Source organism: Papilio polytes, unplaced genomic scaffold (genome assembly GCF_000836215.1).
Source record: "Papilio polytes unplaced genomic scaffold, Ppol_1.0 DF823958.1, whole genome shotgun sequence".
Taxonomy (NCBI): Eukaryota; Metazoa; Arthropoda; class Insecta; order Lepidoptera; family Papilionidae; genus Papilio; species Papilio polytes.
The window spans coordinates 223869-240999 of record NW_013525246.1 but is presented as its reverse complement, the minus strand read 5'-3'; the positions used below and the strand labels follow the sequence as shown (position 1 = coordinate 240999).

Genomic DNA, 17131 nt, shown 5'->3' with positions numbered 1-17131 from the left:
CAAACAGGGATACGTGATGATGTAATTTGCAGTCCTGTGGCGCCTCTTTCTCCCTGAGCGGTCGCCAGTACTGCATTGAAACTAAGACACATAGCAACAGACAACTCTATCTACCAGCGGTCTCTACCATGCAATAGGGTAACTAACGCTTAACGAATGTAAGTCATAAAAAAAATTATTAAAAAAATCGGACTTGTATCAGTGGATTAAAATGTAATTAGACAAATGTTTTTATAATTAATTTAGTTAACAGCCCTATTCAAACGAGGTCAGACTTAATTATTATTAATTAAGAGTAATCAATCCGTAGAACATTCGAGATATCTTTGGAAATTAATCCGCGGCGTCATTATTTAAAGTGCTTTTAATATGGAGGTCAAAATATTATTGCATCAAGGAAATTAAGTAGGCGTGCATTTATGTTATCGCGGGATTTCCCCGTATGTCGCCACTCGTTTTTTTTTTAAATTGATAGCGTTTTATGTGCCGTGTACCTTAGCGTTTGCCATTCTGCCAGAACGGCCATGGCTCATTGTGCTTAAGTAAGCCAATGAATCGTAATTGAGTCGACACGGAGTGGCAAAGGTCTTGTGACGTCATTCGTCACGTTGTCGACTGTCGATATAATACAGTACCTACGACGTAAGCTACTAAAATTGATAAAACGGTTAGGGTTTAATCCTGGTATAGATCTCATCAGGGGGGGGGGTAGCTCATCCCCCCTTGAGATGTAAATTGTACAATAAATATTAAAAGGCATTTGAAATCGAAATAAAACGATTCTACAATCCCTAGAAACGTAAATAACTCAAAAACGTTTTTTTTTTACAGCATTGTCTTTACAATAAAAAAAGATTTTACTGGTTCTTTCTGGTACAAAGTTAATCTTTTTTAGTATAACACAGGCGATACACAGAGACAGATAGAAAAAATCATTTATTATTTTATTTGTACCATTTTGATAAAATAAATATTTACATTATACCGACTGATAGCATCAAAACAAAGTTCCAAATATAGAATCTATTTACGGAGCTTCTGTGAAACGGCTCGTTTCAATCAGATTGTTCGTGTTATATTTAACCAGTGTAAGTGGCCTTTAAATGTCACTCGAACGTGAGGAAGGTTTCATCAGAAATGTTTGCTATTTGAAAATTTCCACTAACAATGTATTAAAAATTCTATTTACAATTTAAAATTACAATCTTCAAATACGTACCAGTTTTGCTAGTAAAAGTTTAAAACTAACCTAACCTTTATTGAATAAATATACTCGAAAACATCGAATAAATCGTTACTTGTCTTTACTAATATTATAAAGAGGAAAAATTTGTACTTATGTATGTATTGAAATAAGTCAAAAACTACTGAACTGATTTCAAAAAATCTTTCAACATTAAAAAGCTACGTTAATAAAGAGTAATATAGGCAGTATTTTTATTTTTTTTTAATTTCACGCAGACAAAATTACGGGCAACAACTAGTCTATACTAATATTATAAAGAGAAAATATTTTTATTTTTGTATGTATTGAAATAACTCAAAAACTACTGGGCCGATTTTAAAAATACTTTTACCGTTGGAAAGGTAATTTATCTGTGAGTAACATAGGCTATATTTTTTAATTTCACACGGGCGATGTCGCGAGCAACAGTTAATACTAGATAAAGTAGTAATTTAGTAACAAAGAGTATCCTTGTACTAAATATTGCTGGTTAAATCTAGTTATTATGCGTTAACCCTAACACAGAAGCAATGTTAACTTAAGGCGGTTAAATCGAGTTTGCATTACTAGAGAAAACGATGGATGTAGAACAAAAGGACATTAAAAATAAATATATTAAGTCTTTATTACTTTTTTTTATTAAAATACTAGCTTCCGCCCTCGACTTCGTCCGCGTGAAATAAAAAAAAAAACAAAAAGTAGCCTATGTGTTCTTCCAGAATATGTTCTACATCTATACCAAATTTCATCGAAATCCGTTGAGCCGAAATTCTAACGAACATCCATCGATCCATCTAAGTATATATAGTACAGATAAATAAACCTATGACGTAACATGTTCAGTAAAAACTGGATCAACAGCGAAGTCGAGCGAATGCAATTAGTGCGTTCTAATGCAATAACACGACTCGAGTCTCGCTTTAAAGGAAATATAGGTTTATGTATATAATATTATCATACTAATTATATTAATCATATACTTGTATTATAAATGTGACAGTTTGGATGGATAGATGGATGGATGTTTGTTAGAATTTGTAGCCTAAACGGCTGAACGGATCTGGATGAAATTTGGCATACATGTAGAGGATAGTCTGGAAGAACACATAGGCTACTTTCTTTTGTTTTTTTAAACCACACGGACGGAGTCGCGGCCGAAAGCTATTATTAATAATAATTTTAACCATTAACCTATTTGTACTATATTTTCATTTAGTATAAGATGGTGGCTGATGATCAAATAGGCTAGTAGCAAAAAATAAAATTTATTTGAAAGAACGCCATTTATCAACATATCTTCCAATTTATTAAAAAAAAACCAGATAAATCGAGTTATCTATATAGGTTTCAGTAATTCTGTAGATACCATAGTATTTTGAATTAATATTACAATTTTCAGGTGTCTAGGGCTTGGCAGCTGCCTTATCCTTACGACTCTAATGACGAGAGAAACAAATGAGAGAGTAAAAGATGTACATATCAGTACTGAACCTTTTGATTTCTTAAACCAAATGAAAATGTACCTGAAATGCGAAGACGACGTATCCAGTAAGATGTGATTCATGCAACACATCGTGCATCGATCGCAGCGTGGAGCCGAGGTACACATTGATGGCCTGCGCCGGCAGCAGGCCCAGGAGTGTCGCCACGTGGTAGCTGCATCCACCAACCTCGCTCACCTACACACATGCATAAGTCGGTTAATGAAAGAGATTTTTGTATATAAAATCGAAGCTGGGAATCTCTGACTATATAGAGAAACGGACTAGGCAAAAAGCAGCGTTTCGCGGTGGGGTTTGGTAAAAATGACAATGACGTGCATATGAGTGACATTAAAATAATTCGTCTTTATTAACGCTTTAAACAAAAAAGAGCACCCAAGCAACTTTGGACTTGTTTTTGGTAAAGATGACAATGACATATGCATGTGACTGTGATATTAAATTATATCGTCTTTATTAACACAACTTATAAATAAAAAAACACAAAACGAGCAGACAAGCAAGTTTTGAACTTATGTTTATTTTTGAATAGTACGTGTCGTTTGTATCCACGAAGTCTTTGGAAACACCGTTTAGCTAGTTTAGTATTTTTGTATAAATTTGCTCAACGACTCCCAATCAGTCTAACACATTCAATGATAAAAAAAAACTATTATTTAAAGTGTTTCAAGCCAGTAAAAACGTGTTAGACATAATGATGTATCGTCTACAGATAAAATAATCAATACTTAATTAAATATAGATTATTAATAGGTATTATTTTTCAGTTCACTCAAAGACATGGCTACATTTTGTAGCATTCCAAGCGCTTCTCAAGACTGTCATGTCTAAAGACATGAAAACAATTAGAAACATTAGATGAGGCTTACTTTCACGCTATCAAACTTAGGGGGTCAATATTGGAAAAGTGACAAAAACTAAGAGCCAGCAACAGCAAAGGACCAGTGTTGCCATAGTAACTTAAATTGTCAGCCAATGGTAAGAGCCTTCGTTGACATTGTGCATTTTGATTTTGACATTTGTAATTAAGAGTTTTATAAAATAAACATTTTTTTTTAATTTATATTTTTAACATAAATAAACTAGCGCTTGACCTCGACTCCACCTAACCTAAGTAAAGACGCGGCCGTAGGATAGAGCGCGCTACCTCAATAAGTGGCGATTCACCCTGCTCTTGAAGGCTCCCATGTTATAACTGGACGGGAACACTGAGGCCAGCAACTTGTTCCGATCCTATTATTATTATAATGTCTTGCGGCCTGCACGGGAATATCTAGTTCTTACTATATTATTTTAGGGATATTATCGTGACCAATGTATCTCTATTATTTGTTTCCTTTTTAATATTTTCCTTCTTTCCTCCGTTTAAAACTCATTAATGCATTAGTTAAGAGGTTAAAAACAGTATACACCTACTTAGTACGTATTCAAATACATCGTGTACATAACCAACCAAGGACTTTTAAATCCTTATCGAAGAAAATTACAACGCTTAACATAAACTAGACTGGGTTTAAGTTTTTTCTAATGTTTTTTTTTTCGAAAAACATATTACTTATTTAAATACTAGCTGGACCCGTACGGTTTCATCCGCATAAACATATAAAAACTTTATTTTATTGCTTACATTTGTCAAATTCTCAATTGCAAATGTCAATTAACGTTGCTTCCTTAATGTTGTCAGCTTGTTGTTTATGGTCTCTTTCCCACATGAAGGTTATTTTTCCAAGTCGTTTACCCCCTAAGCTTAATATCGTGAAAATAGATAGCCTAAAGCATGTCGTAACTGTAAGGCTTTTTATTAAAGAAAGAAATATTCAAAAACATACTGTGATTGCTGACATCCTACGCCACAAAGTAGTGTGTTTACGCTTTATTATATTAGTACAGATAGATAGTATACCGTCAAATACAAAACCGGTTACTTATCTATGAGTTAAAATTAAGACACAGAAATAAGCAGTACAATACTATAATAATAATTAATGTGTTACTTCTGATCTCATTTATGGTTACTTAAACTACCACTTAGATGAAACTTTTCATACTAAATATACACTGAACCCTCCCTTAGTGACTAACAACGTTGAGTACAACAGTATCTCAACATACGTCATTAATTTCAGTCTAACACGTAATTAAAAATATTATAATCTGCAATTGTAACAAAGGGTGTTTAATCATGGGGTTATAGTCGTGGTAGCAAATGGTAAGGGGTGAAGGGTGAAAATTTATTTTATAGGGGCATTTCAAATTACGCGGTCGGTTTACACGGAATCACGTGCTGCGTTTTTCACGTTTTAATGAGCAGTTAATTTAACATTCAAATTACTACAAGGTCTTGTTATTTCTGAAGCAATGAAAAAAGTCAAGGCTAACAAAGAAAAACATAATTCAGACTGTTATTGTTTCAGATATGGAGTTTATTTAAGAGGTTACTTTATAAACTTAATATGTGAAGGAATACAAACACTACAATACTAATCCTATTTTATCTTACTAATATTATAAATGCGAAACTTTAAATAGATGGATGGATGTTTGTTAGAGATTTTAAACTGCTGAACGGATCTTTTTTTATACAAGGTGGCAAACGATCAAGCGGCTACCTAAATCCGATAAAATGGCGAAGTGATCGCTGCTTCGCTGCTCATAGACATCAGCAATTGCAGATGCGTTGCCTACCCTAAATCGACGAAGGAGAAGACGCACATAAAGAGAATATTTCCCCTTCCTATGTATCTCCTTCACCGTCAAATCCACTTTCCCATGCAATCCATTCCTTATAAGTAGAGGGTGGAACCGGAAAGGGACCTCCGGCACCACATTCATCAGATGAAACGCGGAATTGCTCCCACTTCACGGCAATCTTCTGTGTGGTCGTGGTATTACACCGGGCGAGCCGACCCATTCGTGCAATATGTTAAAGCGGGCTCTACCACTGTTACATCTCGATGCAATTTGGTATAGACGTAGATGGAAGAACGCATAGGCTACTTATTTTTATATTTTAATTCCACGCGGAAGGAGTCGCGCTCGAAAGCTAGTTAACAATAATACTAACTATAGCTTAATACCAACTATATCTTGTTAAACCAACAATCCAATCTTATCACATTATTGGTCAAACATTCGTCCCAATGTCCTTCCCGCAGAGCTTAAAGTAAACAGAGGCGACGCTCTGGCGATATCATGCGGCGCCAAAACAGCGTCGCCCCAGAAATGGAGCCAAGAACAAAGGCGCCCAGACGTGAGATCTTATTGATTTTAATACAGTGTAATGCTGCGTTCAACAAAACAACGAATATTTATCTCATTTATAAAAGACTAGCTGTTCCCGTACGGCTTTAACCGCATAAACATTGTTTACATTTGTCAAATTATCAATAGCAAATGTCAAAATGACATGACATGATGACAAAGCATGATAACCTTGCTTCCTTGATGTTGGCAGCAACTAATGGTCTCTTTCCAACATTAGGATTTTTATCCAAAATCTTTACCCCGTAAGTTTAATAGTGTGAAAATATATAGCCTAAATCGTGACGTAAGTGTAGGGCTTTTATTAGAAAAATAATCATTCAAAACTATGCTGTAATTGCTGACATCTTAGGCAACAAAAAAGTGTGTGTTTACGTTTTATTACAATAGTATAGATATCTTAAACATACTGTACACAAGAATCGTTAAATGGTAATTAATGGTTGTTTAGACAACCATCAAAGAACTGATACTGATGACTGAAGAATGTAGAACTTTTCGTCTGATACTGCCGGAGAACAATTCTAGTTCTACTTCCTTGTCTATATTTTTATAGACTATAGTCTATAGGACAGGATAAGATAAGGGGAGAACAGGATAGGGGATGAATAGAAAAATCAAATATCCTTCAGTTTATTAGATGTTAATTTAATAAACTTGAACCTACGACAACTTAAACATCTATATCTATGCTATTATAATAAAGCGTAAACACACACTTCTTTGTTGCCTAACATGTCAGCAATTACAGCACATTTTTGAATAATTCTTTTTTTAATAACAAGCCTTACACTTACGTCACGCTTTAGGCTATATGTATTCACGCCATTAAACATAGGGGGTATTTTTTTTATTAAAAACCCTAATGTGGGAAAGAGACCATAAGTTGCTGGTAACATCAGGGAAGCAAGGTTGCCATAGTTTGTCATATGTCATGTCATTTTGACATTTGCAACTGATAATTTAACAAATGTAATGAAATAGAAATTTTCATAATTTTATGCGGATGAAGTCGCACGGGAACAGCTTGTTATTGAATAAAACGAACATTTATCATCGCAGCTAGTGGAAAGCTACAAAAGCTTACACACTTCTCAAGGTCAAATAGCTTAAGACAACACTTTAGTGCGGTATAGCTTTTATTTCTCTATTGAAGAGATGCGTTACTCGAGTGCATCGAGATGAAAGCACCACTTACAGCTGGCATGGAGCCAACAACTTTAAAGCTGGATTTTATCTACAAGTTATTGAAACTACATTTAAAATTCAGACAATTTATATTTAAATTTATGAGTACAAAGTAATGCCACTTAGTTGTATTGGAGTAGAAATAAAGCAATTTATATCTTGAAAATAAGTATTCGTACGAAATACCACACTCGTTTAACAATGAACTTATAAACGTGTGATAACTTTGTACCCTAATTCGATTAAAGCAAAACTGTAGAACTCCGAGACCATAACCAAGCAAGAAAACCAGAAAGAACATCATGCAACCGTAAAGGGTTAACATACAAATATTATAAATGCGAAAGTTTAGATGCATGGACGGAAGGATGGATGTTTATTAGAGTTTGTAGCCTAAACGGCTGAACGGATTTAAATGAAATTTGTTATAGATGTGGAGGATAGTGTAGAAGAACACATAGGCTATTTACTTTTTTCATTTTTCAATTCCACGTGGACGGAGTCGGGGGCAAAAGCTAGTATCCGTTTTAAACGAAATCAATACTTAAAATTTCATAAATGTATGCAGCTTCGACCTTCGAATCTAAGAGAAACAGCACACAGCACGTGTGCACATATCTCTGACGCACGGCGTGAAGTCAAACAGAGATTTTATAGCAACATTATCTTGGAGTTACAGCCGCGACCGGTACGTTAATTTTAAACTCTATGGCGGAAAATTATCGTTTACATAATTTTACAGCTTTACTGTTACAAGATAGTTTGGTATTTCCTCATTATTAACTCGAAATACGTGTCCACCAAGGAGCTCAGAGTCTACCTTAAGGGTGATACCACAGTCAACCACGCTAATCCAGTGTTAGTTGATTTCACCTACATCTTTGAATTTCACTTGATATGTGCAGGTTGGATCACGATGTTTGCAAGAACGTTGAGTATATTATGTACATATGGAATTCGAAAATCACATTTGTTTGGGATTCGAGCCTGTAGATTACAACCGACGCTCATATTATCTTAGTCTGATATCTCACCTATCGGAAATTCTGCTTTCGAGTATTACGTTACTATATTGTTTATAATCTGTGGGGTCTAAGATCGCTTCGGTACACGCTCTACCGTCTTGTGTCATGTGTCTCTGAGTGGGGATTAACTAGGGTTCTCACTATGTTAAGTGGTAACCGAGAGGGGCGAGACTATTGGTAGCTATTATTTGATTACACTTCTACTGTCATAATCAATTTAAAGACATTGTTCTAAAATATGGTAGAACTGGTCAATTACATACGCTTTTCGATTCGACGGAACATCAGTCACTTTAGACAAAGTAACATTCGATTATCGCTAATGCTGATCGAAAAGTAAAAAATGTATTGAACTGACAATAACGTTTGATAAGTCAGGTGCTTGTCACGTATTCATTTCTATGCATTTTGACACATTTGGTCGATTGTACAAGCGACATCGCTAATCGAAAGTTACTCTGTCTAGGGGGACAGTTGTGTGAACTCTTAAGACATGTAACTCTTGTCTGTTGTTTCGTCACCGTATTATTAATTCTGTTAACGACACATTTTACCATCGCTTTATTATTATTTTTTTTATAACATAAGGTGGCAAACGAGCAAGCGGCCACCTCAATCTGCCAAAATGGCATAGCGACCGCTGCCCATAGACATCCGCGATCGCAGGTGCGTTACCTACCCTTATCTGACGGAGGAGAAGACGCACATAAAGAGTATATTTCCCCTTCCTATGCATATTCTCCACCGTCAAATCCACTGCCTCTTCCCATCCTCTTCTTATAAGAAAAGGGTGGTAAAGGAACTAAAATTAGGCCTCCGGCACCACACTCATGGGACGAAACACGCTTTAGACGTGTATCCGTAGTTTTAGATTTATAATTTCATTGTACAGTAAAATGAGAGTAATTGTCCGTTAAACAGTTCAACGGTTATACACGTCAGCAAACGGCGGCATGTTGTGAGATCAAAGGGAAAAACATTGCATTACTAACGCCTGCATTCTTAACTCGTTACACTGAATGATCACAACACGGACAAATCAACAACGCACTTCGATAGTATTTTTTTTTATTCTTTATTTCCAAAATATACATACATAAGAAACAAGTCCTACCCGCCAAACCACTTACGTGGTTTATAAGCGTCGTCGTCGCACGTTTTAATCTTTTATACATATTATCAAGCAAAAATTACAATGAAATAAAGAAAACATAGTATACAAAAATATAAGCAGTAAATACAGCAAAAAGTCTTAACTACTATTTTTTTTTTATTGATTTAGTAATTTAATTACTACTCCGAAACTGGTTTACAAATAAAACCGAAACCGAACTTATAACCTTCTCTATTTCCGACGTAACCGAAACCGGAAACACATTTTTGTAAAATAGATTTTCGTTTAAACTAGACACGTGACAACACACAAGTACTCACGAACACTCCGCTTTCGGCAGGAAAGTTTCGGCTATATTATAGCCGAAACCGAAATTAAGGGCGAAACAAGATTTTTGGCCGAAATTGAAACCGAAAGTTTGGCCAGTCAGTTACTTCGGTTATGTATTTTGAATTAACAAAAAATAGTAAATTGATTTTCAATTATTATTTTGGCTCAATTTAAGAAATAATCATTACTTCATCATAGTAATACACAATATGACATTGGAAGATTATAATAATTGAAAAATATTTGCCGTAGAGGTCATTGCCTAACAGTACATGTCTACAGACATTTATTACCAGAAAACAATCACAGCTGAGACAAAATTATATTAAATGCTAATTAAGCTTAAATTTATTTATTGCTTGGCTTAAGCATGCTGATTCATTTTACAAATACTACTATCATAGTAAAACATTTCCTGAGATTGCCACGACCGAGTGATAAAAAGTCAAGTTTATAAGAATGATAACAGAAATAGAGATAACTTAAAGAATTTAACAAGTTCTATGTAAATTAGATAACTTATATGATAATACAAATATAAAACCTGACAAGAATTTTGTCTCTTCAGATAAAAATTATGTCTAACTAGCTTCTGACCACATGTAATTAAAAAAAAACAAGTATCCTATGTGTTTTGTCAGATGTTCTACAAAGGGGCAAATTTCAGCATGTTCCATTAAGTTGTATTGAAGATATATAGTAACAAACATCCATTTATCCAAACTTTTGCATTTACTATATTAGTATGATAAATTGTAATGCATAATGACATCCATAATACTCAAAACCACTTACTAACATCTAGAAGTTGCTTGAAATTAAATTCTATACTAGTTTTAAGCCTATTAATCTTTACAAGTATATTTTTTTCGTGTTTACGTAGTCGAATAAGAAACTTAAAAAAATAAGGTTTCACTTACTGCAAATATTGTATTCTGCACCCCAAAAGGTATAGGGGTAAGTCTCGCGAAGAAAACTATTTTAAACGCCTGAGGTCCGGATATCACTTTGAGCAACGCTCGGGCCGTTTCGTTCTTAAGAAGACGGTCCAATGGAAGATATCCTCGAAGCATTTTGAGCGTAAAATGAGCCACTGCCACTCCAAAGTTCGCACTCACCACCACTGTACCGAGCCCTTTCACAATCCCGAACAAATATCCACTTGTTATTATCAACACTAAGTACCCGATCGTCACCGGGAAGCTCACTATCAAAAACAATCCCATGAATAATAAAAATATGATCCTAGGATCTTGCAAATCCACCCAATATAAAATCGTTTTTAGATACTCTTTGAAGAAATACAGCACTAACACTAAACACGTAAGTAACAATATAGAAATAACAACATTAATTAAATAGCTATACGTTGTCCTATTATTAATTTTTGCCCATAAACTCTTCTTCCGACCGGCCGCTGTTCCCTCTGGTTGACATTCTTCAATGTCCACTAATTCCATGGCGGTATCGGTTGAAAGAAACACAATATCGGTTTATTTGACGCTGCAAAATGATATACCACATAAGCTAACGTACGCCATGGCCTACTTTTCGCGACTGTTTATTATATTTTTTGACATTTTTACTTGCCCAGGCAGCGTCAAATGTCAAGTTATTATCAGATTCGCCGTGCTCGGTGTTTACAGTATAGAAGTAATAAATTCCCCTATTTTGTTTTATTTTTTTAGGGCAACTAAGGCAAGTTTGACACGCATGCACCTAATAAATCAATCAATGGGTGTATAATAAGACAAGTTATGACTAACAAGTTTTGTGCTGGAAATACAAAGCTTTTTCTTTTCTCGAACTTTCCACATCTTTACAAATTGGATTACATTGCTCTTTAAATATTTTATCCTTAAACATGGAGCTCAGGCTTTAAATTGTAACACCAAAGTACACCCTTGTCACAGCTTGTCAAATTAGTTTTTCTAATTGACCAATCAGAAGCATCTCTTCACCATGTTGCACACAGATAAAAGAAATACGATGATAAAGCTGTACAGACAACGTCTTATATTTTTATCTGAATACCTGATGCTTTTTGTTATTACCAAAAAATATTTTACTTATAATAAAATAATTAAATTCACGAGCTTAATGACTTTAATTCACTACAATCACGACTGGACAACCAGTTAAAATTAAAAGTTATTATTTTTAAAGTGTACAGACTAAATAGAATTAAATAAAAATAATATAACCTGTGTTGTCAATATGTCAATGTCATTTTTCCACAACTTCCACTTCAATCCACACGTCGTTTTCCTATAGTAATAAGATATTTTAATTCTTTAGTTTTATTTAGTTCTAACTTGAATGCGATGTAAAGCAGGGCTTGCATCTTGATTAACATCAAGTGATTATAATACCTAACTAATATCTTAGTTGTGAAAGTTGCTTTAAATATAGTTATTAATAAGTGTTAAAAGTACAGAGAACTAGCCTAACCATGCCGCCGAAGAAAGCACCTGCAGCCGGCAGCAAAAAAACGGAGCAAAAGAAAAAGGAAAAAGTCATTGAGGTACATTCAATAACATCTTTATATAAACATAACAACTTTGCTGATTGTGTAATTCAAAACTTTAAAAGTATTAGTTGTCATAAGTAATGGTAATATCATAAAACAGCTTGATTTTGGTAATAAAAATAAATCTGTTTCTTGAAATTCTATGTAATTGTTTAATTTCATAAGTGGGTATGTCTATATTAAAAGGGAACTAAAACTAAAAAAGAATACAGTATGATGTCAGATTTTTTTATTAATTTTATAATTAGACACTATTATTATGTAATAAAGAAATATAAGACGTTTTATTTTTCCTATTAGACATTTCAAATTGGATTCTAGTCATATCATGTACCAACTTTCAACCAAAATATCACATCAGGTGGAATTATGGTTAAGCATTGATTAATGAAAAAGTACTAACAGACTTATTTTTTAATTTCCGAAGGACAAAACATTTGGTCTGAAGAACAAAAAAGGGGCAAAGCAGCAGAAATTCATACAGCAAGTTGAGAAACAAGTGAAGAGTGGCGGCATCCACCCTGCCAAGCCGATGGATGATAAAAAGAAAGAAAAAGAACTGAAGATGAAAGAACAGAAAGAGTTAGCTATGTTATTTAAACCAGTACAGACACAGAAAGTTGAAAAAGGTAAACAATACATGTTTTATGACAATTTTAAACTAAGGGTACACTTAAAGCTAAAAAAACTTCCATTAAAGGATTACACTGACTATATTAATATAAAGAGAAAAAAAAATTTGTATGTAACATATACTATCATAATTACTAAGCTACATTATTGCCAAGAAACTTAGGGTATATTTAATAGTAGATTTTTTATTTTCACAAAGATGAAGTCACAAGCAACAGTTTGTTTATAATAAAAAACTTGTGAACCCTGAATTATTAATTTAGTTAGTATGACATTTAGCTGATTTATATTCTATTCATTCTAATATTTCTCACGTAATTGTAAAAAATAATACTATAGTGGTTATAAGTTAAAATTTAACTAAAAAATATTTTTTTCAAGGTACTGATCCTAAGTCAGTTGTGTGTGCGTTCTTCAAGCAAGGACAATGTTTTAAAGGTGACAAATGTAAATTCTCACACGATTTGAGTATTGAAAGAAAGGTAAATAATTTCTACATATTTATTATGTATCTATATTAATATGAAGAGCGTTGGTGGCTCAGTGGTTTGAACACTTGATTTGCAATCTACAGGTCTTGGGTTCGAATCTCGCTGTACCAATGTGATTTTCGAATTTTCATATGTACATAATTTACCCGACTTTCTTACGGTGAAAGCAACTTGTGATGCAACCTGCACATATCGGCGAAGAAATTCAAAGATATGTGTGAAGTCAACCAACCCGCACTTGGCCAGCGTGGTTGACTATGGCCTAGTCCCCCTAACTTTAGGGTAGGCTCCTAGTCCCTCGGTGGGGACGTATAGTGAGCTGGTGATGATGATTAATATAAAGAGAAAAGAATTGTATTCTTGTTTGTATTGAAAGAACTCAAAAAAATATTCGGCCGATTTCAAAAAATCTTTCTCCAATAAATAGCTGTTATCACTGAGTAACATAGGCCATGTTTATTACAATTTTTATTTCTGCAGGAATAAAGGCACTAACAACAGCTAGTTATTTATATTCAAAGACTAGCTTTCAACCACGATTCTCCGCGAGGAATTAAATAAAAACAAAAGTGAACAGCTTATTTATTCTTTAAAACTATCCTATCTATGCCAAATTTCATCAAAATCCTTTCAGTCGCTTAGGCTACAAACTCTAACATCCATCTAAACTTTCGCATTTATAATTATTTATATTTAAATATTATTGTATATCTTAGGCAGAAAAACGTTCTCTCTATGTTGATATGCGAGATGATGATGATAATATGGACAACTGGGACGAGGACAAGCTCAAAGAAGTTGTTGAGAAGAAGCACGGAGAAGGTGATAAACAGCGACCTACCACTGATATCGTAAGTTACTCTTCACACACGGTTTCCCATGATAAATCTAAGTGTAGTCGGAATAATTTATTGTTTACTTAACTTTTACAATCTGGGCCTTTCGCGGTTATCCACTTACAGGAAAATTACTGCTCTTTGCAATGAAACAAATTCCGCCTCTTACATAAAAGCAATTGGCAATGATTTGGGTAAACAATAGGATAATAAAAGGCAGTGTACCACATATCGAACTTTTTTCGTACAAATGTTATAAAACTTTGTCCTATTGATGTTCTGTGACGTCTCAATGTGTACAAAACTCACAAATTGTAGGATTTAAAGTAGAACACTGTCAGATTTCCTGACAGTACATTAAAGCTAAGCCATTCCTCCATAACTTATACTGTTTATGGTAACACTAATTCTGCTTTTAATGTAACATTTTTTTTATTTTTTTGATGTAATTATTATAAAATTTTAAATATATTTTGTACAATTTTCAGATTTGCAAACATTTCCTCGAAGCGGTCGAAAAATCGAAATACGGTTGGTTTTGGGAATGTCCGTCCGGTACAAAATGTATATACAGACACGCTCTGCCGCCCGGCTTTGTTCTTAAACGTGATAAGAAGAAGTTAGAAGAGAAGAAGAACGAGATATCTCTTGTCGATTTGATAGAAAGAGAGAGAGCAGCTTTGGGTCCTAATCAAACGAAGATAACGCTCGAAACCTTCCTTGCGTGGAAGAAGAAGAAAATTAAGGAGAAACAGGTTTGTTTTTAACCAATTACCCAGAAGGTTATTATTTAAATATTTAGCGATTGTGTGCTTTCACTGTATGAAATTGTGTAAAAATACCATTACATAGGAAATTGAAAAAAGAATAATCTTTTTGACATAGAGGATAAATATAATTTAAAATAAGGTACAATGGGATAGGAATATCATATGGAGGTGGAGAATCATGTTGGTTATTAAATTCAAAGACATTAGTTGATTACTTCAGATTCAAAATGATGTATTTTGTTCCATTGTCCATTTAATAGGCTAGTAATGTATTTTTAGTTCTACGCAGAAAAAATCGCGGCTAGGGATACGCGCTATTCGCACTAGCGCGAAAACTAGTATTGATGTAAAATTAAATTAGGTATCAATAAGAGTAATAAAAAAAGCATAAATAGTTCAGAGTAAAGTGCATGTATGGATGTATGGATTGTTAGACATGAATATTATTGTAAAAACATAATTAATTTCTACAATCAGACCACTAACTCCCAGAATGGCGCGCTATTCTAATATTGAATGACATTGACAGCTGTCATAGGGATGCGACGTATATACCGATGATAGGGTTGTGCCGATTTTCTTAACGGTATGTATTTTTGTAGGATGCAATGGACAAAGCAGAGGAGCAGCGACGCACGGACTTCAAGGCGGGCAGGGCGGTGGGACTATCGGGCAGGGAAATGTTCTCCTTCGACCCGGCGCTGGCTGCTGACGCTGATGAGGTAACTGTCAAATTTTTGTACAATCGCGGAAATCCACGGTGTTCTTACAGAAACTGTCAAGTAACGATGTAAACTCCTTACAAATAACCAATTAGCAATATTAATGACGGGATAGTAAACAATTAGCCATTAACCAACCTTTTTCATATAGATACTAGCTGTTCCCGTGCGACTTCATCCGCATGAAATTATGCAAATTTTATTTTATTGTCTACATTTTTCATATTATCAATTACAAATGTCAAAATGACATAACATGATAACAACCTTGCTTCTTAATGTTGGCAGCAACTTTTGGTCTCTTTCCCATAGGGTTTTTATCCAAAATATTTACCCCTAAGTTTAATGGCGTTAAAATATATAGCCTAAAGCGTGACGCAAGTGTAGGGCATGTTATTAAAAAAAAAATTATTCAAAAATATGGTGTAATTGCTGACATCTTAGGCAGCAAAGAAGTGTGTGTTTACGCTTTAATATAATAGTATAGATATAAAGGCTATCTCCTATTGGTTCTTTTTAACTTTCGATTGTTTTTTAAGTGGGACACCACCAGATTCCACAACTGTACCTTATAAATCAGGTTATCTCCGGTTAGAAATAAGGTTTTTTAATTTGTGAACCTCGTAAAATATAATATTTTTCCTAATTAAGTAATTCGTAAGACATGATATCTGACCGAAATTGAGCCGTGATTTGTATTCTTACAAATTTATTAATTTGCCGCCATTTTGGAATTCGACATTTTAATTTATTCAAATTGTTTGTTGAATTGAAATAAAATATGATTTATTAACTTTTATTTTAATAGGATGGTGATGAAGCAGTGGATTTGGGCACATATGATGATGACGAAGGAGACAGCACTCAGTACCGGGAAGTGCAGTTTGACCTCATCGGAATGGAGGCCTCCGAGGTAAGAATAATTTTATTATCAAATTCAATAGTAATAAGAAATTATGTTCACACATTTTATTTTGACAATATATCTATATGTCTATGGATTTATTTGGGAAAGTTTCAGTGTTTTGACGATACAAATGTTTATATCTACAGAATTATTTTGATTGTTATATTTACTTATTTATATTAGAAATTAAAATATTCTTCATATTTTAGAAGCTTAATATTTATTTATTAGGTGGATGACACAGGCACAAAGGCCACAGAAGATAGGTTACAACAGCTCAGCCATGGTCTGCAGAATGGTGAAGAAGACAAGTCCAAAGATGAGCCCAGTGGAGAGAACTCTCCGGAAGAATCCGGAACAGCGGTGCCAATCAATGAAAACCTATTCCTTGATGAGGATTTGGACGAAGAGCTTCAAAATTTGGATCTAGAAGATTAGATCAGATTTTTATAAACAATTGTATATATAAAGTATTGGAAGGAATGAAAAAAATAAATTTATCAAAGTTGAAGTGTATTGGAATTTAATTTTTTTTACAAATATAGTAGCATTTTACAGTGTTATTTTGGTACAGTTACATACAAAATTATTAATAAA

At 33.9% G+C, this 17131-nt stretch overlaps 2 protein-coding genes across 2 annotated transcripts in view; one reads left to right on the top strand and one right to left on the bottom strand.

Moving 5' to 3' along the window:
- Positions 1–11244, bottom strand: part of LOC106101687 (transmembrane protein 64) — a 17115-nt gene extending 5871 nt beyond the window's left edge. Inside the window, exons 1-2 of the mRNA XM_013280995.1 lie at positions 10566–11244; positions 2749–2904 (exon numbers count right to left, since the gene is read on the bottom strand). Coding sequence (XP_013136449.1) covers positions 2749–2904; positions 10566–11105 — 696 coding nt within the window. The 5' untranslated portion in view covers positions 11106–11244. The remainder of the gene's footprint in view (positions 1–2748; positions 2905–10565) is intronic.
- A 636-nt stretch (positions 11245–11880) lies between these two features.
- LOC106101729 (zinc finger CCCH domain-containing protein 15 homolog) lies at positions 11881–17050 on the top strand. The gene is made up of 8 exons (XM_013281050.1): positions 11881–12169; positions 12603–12804; positions 13190–13290; positions 14016–14150; positions 14624–14890; positions 15508–15627; positions 16436–16540; positions 16766–17050. Exons 1-8 carry the CDS (start codon positions 12098–12100, stop codon positions 16970–16972), a joined length of 1209 nt encoding a protein of 402 aa, XP_013136504.1. The 5' UTR covers positions 11881–12097; the 3' UTR covers positions 16973–17050.
- Positions 17051–17131: the final 81 nt, after the last annotated feature.